This window comes from Ursus arctos, unplaced genomic scaffold (assembly GCF_023065955.2).
Source record: "Ursus arctos isolate Adak ecotype North America unplaced genomic scaffold, UrsArc2.0 scaffold_22, whole genome shotgun sequence".
Taxonomy (NCBI): Eukaryota; Metazoa; Chordata; class Mammalia; order Carnivora; family Ursidae; genus Ursus; species Ursus arctos.
The window spans coordinates 58,076,268-58,082,314 of NW_026622897.1; the positions used below are offsets into that span (position 1 = coordinate 58,076,268).

The 6,047-nt window shown below is 42.0% G+C and overlaps 1 protein-coding gene across 1 annotated transcript; it reads left to right on the forward strand.

Moving 5' to 3' along the window:
- The first annotated feature begins 1,632 nt into the window (after positions 1 to 1,632).
- On the forward strand, positions 1,633 to 2,589 carry LOC113250173 (olfactory receptor 52D1-like). Its single transcript, XM_026491539.4, has one exon. It carries the CDS (start codon positions 1,633 to 1,635, stop codon positions 2,587 to 2,589), a length of 957 nt encoding a protein of 318 aa, XP_026347324.2.
- The last annotated feature ends 3,458 nt before the right edge of the window (positions 2,590 to 6,047 follow it).

Below are 6,047 nucleotides of genomic sequence, written 5' to 3' on the forward strand. Positions count from 1 at the left end.
CTGTGCATTCAGATACCCACCTCCCGCACAAGCTGTCACTCGAGCGCCCTCCCACACAGCCTCACACTCAGCACACCCTCTCACAGAGCTCCAACCTCAGCGGGCTCCCCCTGCAAGTGTGTGTCTACCATACAGGTACGTTCTTCAAATCAGGTTGCCCAATAACCGTGTTCAGTGAATGAACACAGACTTACATTATTGAGGTCTAGGTCAGAGAGGGGGACCTCAAAGACAAGACCTTGGGGCAATTTTGGGAGGATGTCCCCATTAAGAACCAGAGTGGCACTCCCTTAATATCCGCATCTCATTATTTCCTAGGGGAAAAAAATCCAACTATGCTGTAAGCATGGGTTTTCTGCCCTCACATCCCAGATGGTCACAGAGTACTACTGCCTTATAATTTCACTTGAAAACTTCCATAAGGGGCAAGAATAGGCTGGGAAGAGAAGGGAAGGGAAGTTGGTAGTGATTCCAGTTCTCTGCCCTCCACCATCGAAGCCTCTCTGCCTTATAGGCAAGGCATGTGTCAAGGCCAAGCCCAAGACCAGTTGGTGTCATCAGCAAAGGTCTTAATACAAAGAGGAGGGGCTCCCTAATTCTTTTACATTTGGAATTCAGATAACAAAAAAGTGTTTGCAGCCTTATGAATTGATATTAGACAAAATGCCTTGTTTGAAAGAGACTGGAATTCAGATATGGGTCATATGCATGGACATTTGGTCAAGTAAAACTTGAAACATGAATCAGGACCCCTAATTTCAGCTCTGCAATGAACATGCTTTGTGATCTGGATGACATCAGCTTACTTCTCTGGACATTGTCATTGATTAACGGTGCAAATGATTATCACACTCTATTTTCTCCGGAAGGGTGTTAGGAGATAAAAAGCTTGCAAAAAAAAGGGTATAATTATTTAGGGTGTTGAAATTTTTATCTCATGAAATGTATTATTTTTTGCAGAACCATAAACTTTGTGAAGGTAATAAACCATATGATGCCATTTCAAATGTAGAGATGGGGGGGGGAAGAAGGCCCCAAGACGTTGTGGGAGTATTCCAGTACCACATAAGGCACAGATGGAAAAGAGAGAATGACTACAGAGTGATTGGTTTTTCTGAATTAGGACAGGCCAAAGACGTAGAAGATTTGCTCAAAGTCACCCATCAATTTTGTTAGTGTATTAGGACTAAAATTCAAGTTTCTCAGAATCCCACACAAGTTTCTTTTAAGTACACAAGGTGTTTACTAACGGGGAATGTTTTTAAATAGTACCTAGCCTTCCACAGCACAAACAAGTTCCCTTTCCAGAATAGCTTCACTGTGAACAACCCCAGGACAATCCCTTGATCTGCCCCTGTCTGCATGTTCATCAAGCCTCAGAATTCAGCCATCACGCCGATGAGCCTGCAGGACCTCTAGCTGCTTTGCCAACGTAGGGACTGGTGTCCCCCAACTAGGATGTCTGATAGAGTCTTTAAGATTCTTGACAAGTTACTAACAAATACGTTTCTCAGCCTAAAAAAAGACTGTTTCACAGAACGGTCATCATTTTATGTGAATGAACCGAGGACCTGAAGTGACAGGGTAGTCATACCATGACCGCTTGGATTGAGCCCTTTACTTCTGTGCAGAATGTCAACTTCCAACCTCAGTGATGACAGCCTCCCAGCCACTCTGTTCCTGACGGGGATCCCAGGGCTGGAGTGGGCCCACGTCTGGATTGCCATCCCCTTCTGTGCCATGTATCTGGTAGCTCTAGCTGGGAATGCTGCCCTCATCCTGGTCATTGTGACAGACAGGGCTCTTCATGCTCCCATGTACCTTTTCCTGTGCCTTCTCTCACTCACTGACCTGGCTCTCAGCTCCATCACTGTGCCCAAAATGCTGGCCATTTTGTGGTTCCATGCTGGTGAGATTTCCTTTGCTGGATGCCTGGCACAAATGTTTTGTGTCCATTCTATCTATACTCTGGAGTCCTTGGTTCTTCTTGCCATGGCCTTTGATCGCTATGTGGCTATCTGCAACCCACTGAGATATACAGCCATTCTCAACCATACTGTCATAGGCAAAATTGGCCTTGCTGGGCTTCTCCGTAGTGTGGCCATTGTCTCCCCATTCATCTTCTTGCTGAGGCGACTGCCTTACTGTGGTCACCATGTCATGGCACACACATACTGTGAGCACATGGGCATCGCTCGCCTGGCCTGTGCCAACATCACGGTCAATATTGTCTACGGGCTGACTGTGGCTCTGCTGGCCATGGGTCTGGATTGCATCCTCATTGCCATTTCCTATGGCTTTATCCTCCATGCTGTCTTCCGCCTGCCTTCTCAAGATGCCAGGCACAAGGCTCTGAGTACCTGTGGCTCCCACCTCGGAGTCATCCTGGTCTTCTACATTCCTGCCTTCTTCTCCTTCCTCACCCACCGCTTTGGCCAGCACCGAGTCCCCAAGAATGTGCACATCTTTCTGGCGAACCTCTATGTGCTGGTGCCTCCTGTGCTCAATCCAGTCATCTATGGGGCCAGGACCAAGGAGATTCGGAGCCGACTGCTGAGACTGCTTCACTTGAGGAAGGGCTCAGTATGAGTTCCAAGCAGCACTTGGAAATGATAAAGACTGCTAAATGGGCAGGCTACTTGTCTAGAAGCTTGTACATGGATGGGAGCCTATTATGTGAGACATGGGCGGAAGCCCTGGAAAAGAAATGGTCAGATAAATTGTGTCTGTTGAACATGATGGTGAATGTGCTCCTTGAGCAATTCTAAATTGCCCAGAACAAGATTATATTTTTTTCTGTCATCTCAATTGGGACTATAATTTGCCAAGAAGAAAGACATTCTTGTCTAGAGTTCTCACTGCATTTCATGTTGGAAATATTCTCTTGGAAAGGAACTGAAAAACAAACAAAAAAGAGAACATTTGGAGTGCTTTTAAATGAATTCCAAAGCTTTGTGCAGTGAATAAGAGCAGAAGACACAAGTGGGATAATCAGAGTGCCTGGGCTGAACACGGGTTTCTCCGCTCACTAGTTTTGTGATTTGAGTATGTTGCTAAATCTTTCTATGCCTATTCTGTGGTCAAGTGTAAATGAGAATAATAATATCTAACTCTGGGGGTTGTGGTGAGGGTAAAATAAATTATTGAGTGATTGTAGAAATTTTACAACAGTGTCTGAAGCATAAAATGCTCAATAAATAAATGTAAGATGTAAAAGTTACAGAACCTCTCAAAACATTATTATTTCGGTTTATAACTCATCTAAGAATATTTTGTACTGTCTCATCTCACATTATTGTGGTTACTGTATTGTATAACTGCTGCATAAATTTAGGCATTGTGTGGCATATGATTAACATTCAGTAAAACCATATTTTCTTCCATTACCATCCACTCCTCTGATTGTGAGGTTCATTTCCTTTTAGCCACAAATTTATCCCTTATTAAGGATTTATAGAAACCTGTTCAGAGTCCCAGTGCCTTTCTACATAGTTGCTTGTTGACTTCGGTTACCAAGTGTACTTTTACATTTATCATACTTGAAAATTGTTGAGCTTCTGTAAATTAATACTTTTTGTCAAATTCAAATAGTTTTCTAAAAGATTTATTTATTTATTTATTTATTTATTTATTTATTTATTTGATTTAGAGAGAGAGAGCATGAGTAGGAGGAGCAGAGGGAGAGAGAATCTCAGGCAGACTCTGCACCGAGTGCAGAGCCTGATGTGGGGATTGATGTCATGACCCCAAGATCATGACCCGAAGCCAAAACCAGGAGTCTGATGCTTAAGCAACTGCACCACCCAGATGCCCCTAAGTTCAGAGTTTTGAATGTTAGTTCTTCAGATGTTCCTTCTCTCTCTCTCTGTCTCTCTCTCTCCCTCCTCTCTGTTCCTTTGTAGACTTTCATACATATATATTGGCATTCCTGATGATGTCTCACAGGTCTCTGAGGCTCTGCTCACTTTCCTTCATTCTTTTTTCTTTCAGTTACTCAGACTGAATAATCTCCATTGACCAATCTTCATGTTTGCTGTTTCTTTCATCTGTATAGTCAAATGTACTCTTGAGACCTAGTAGTACATTTTTTAATTTCAATTATTGTACTTTTTAATTCCAGAATTCATATATGATTTTTAAAAATAATTTCTATTTCTTTACTAATATCACCACTATCACAGTTTCCTTCAGTTCTTTGAGCATATTTGAAATAGCTTATTTAAAGTCATGGTTTAGTAAGTCCATTGTTTTGGCTTCCTACAGTTTCTCTTGATAATTTTTTTTTTTCCTGTGCATGGGCCACAATTTTTTCTTTCTTTTCATGTCATATAGCCTGTTGAAAACGGAACGTTTTATTTTATTTATTTATTTTTAAAGATTTTATTTATTTATTTGAAAGAAGCAGAATGCAGCCAGGAGCAGGGGAGAGGGGCAACTTCTTAATTGTTCCCTGCACAGACTCTGCTAAAGAGGGGTATAGGGAGAAGCAGCTCCCTGCCGAGCAAGAAGCCCAATGTCAGACTCCATCCCAGGACGCTGAGATCATGACCTGAGCCAAAGGCAGATGCTTAACCAACTGAACCACCCAAACACCGCTGCAAAATGGAGCATTTTAAATAACATAATGTGGCAACTCTGAGAATCACATTCTCTTTCCCCAGAATTTGTTTTTGTTGTTGTTGTTACTACTGCTATTTGCTTAGTGATTTGTTGAATTAATTCTGTAACATCAATTCTTTTCTATATGTAGCCACTGAAGTCTTTGCTGAGTTAGCTCAGTGGCCAGTTAATAATTGGAAAGAGATTTTCTTACCTACCTGGAAACAGTAAGTATTTGTTTCTGCTCAGAGTGCTATATGCATGTTGGGCCAAAACTTCAACACTCAGCCATTCAGTGTGGGACTTCTTTTTCCTGTGTCAGCCTTCCTTTTCCTGCTCATGCAGAGCCTCAAGGTGAGACAGGGATGAGACTTTAGGGCTCTCTCAGATCTTTTCTGGTCATATCTACAGCCCTCAGCAGGTGCAGAGACGTAGACATGCACATGGCCTTCTATATCCTCAGGGATGTGTCAAAAATATTCAAAGCTCCTATAATATCACATTTTTAAGCTTTTCTTCTTTACCTTTTTGGTTAGTTTCTTATTTTCCCCAACGGTTATGCACTATCATAGGCAGTTGCAAAGTTAATTGATTGCTTGTAATTGCTTTTACCCACAGGAAAAAAGAATGTTTACACTAAAAGAGCCATGGACGAGATCAAATAGAGACAGCCTTGCAAGAGTGGTCTTCAGGGGAACTATCAGACAGGACAAATAATGACAGTTTTGTGGGAAGGAGATTTTGAAAGAATTCCAGCCCCTATCTGCTCCCTCTGGACGTCACTGGGCTACTGGTTTTGACTGTTAAGGCTACTGCGGGGCTGGGGAGCGGGTGAATGGCTTAGGGCAAACCAAAATGATACACAGCCGCTGGTCCTACAAAAAGTCAACCATTTTTCTTAAATACAGTTTCCCTGAATGGATAGAGGCAAGCCTTTGTTTAATGTCTAGAATTTTTAAAAAGTTGATTCAAACCATTTTTTTGCCAGAATTCTCATTGTTTCAATGAAAGAGGAAAATTTCCAAGGTCCGTACTCTGCTCTTTTCACAGATGTCACCCCCATACTCTATATTGTGTCTTTACTGGCAGGCATGGGAGCCAAGAAATGCACTTGGGAAAATGGGAGGAAGTGTGTTATATTTGAGAAAATGGTTTTTGGATCAAACCTGTTATGAATGCCTGGTCAGTCTCTTGTCAGTTTGATGATGTTGACCTAAACCACGATTTAAACCTTAATTTCCTCATCCTTAAGAAGAGATAATATCTTAAAACCTCCTCGTTGTGCAGTTCTTTGTATTATATAAATTATTTACTGAGGTTGTAAGACAGCAGGAGTGCAACAAATGTTATTTCTCTTCACCATCAGCTACTCTCCTTTTGGGACAAAGAAAGGACAGACAGGGTAGAATCAGAGAACTTGTCTCCAGTCAGTTGTGGGTTCTCAGGCA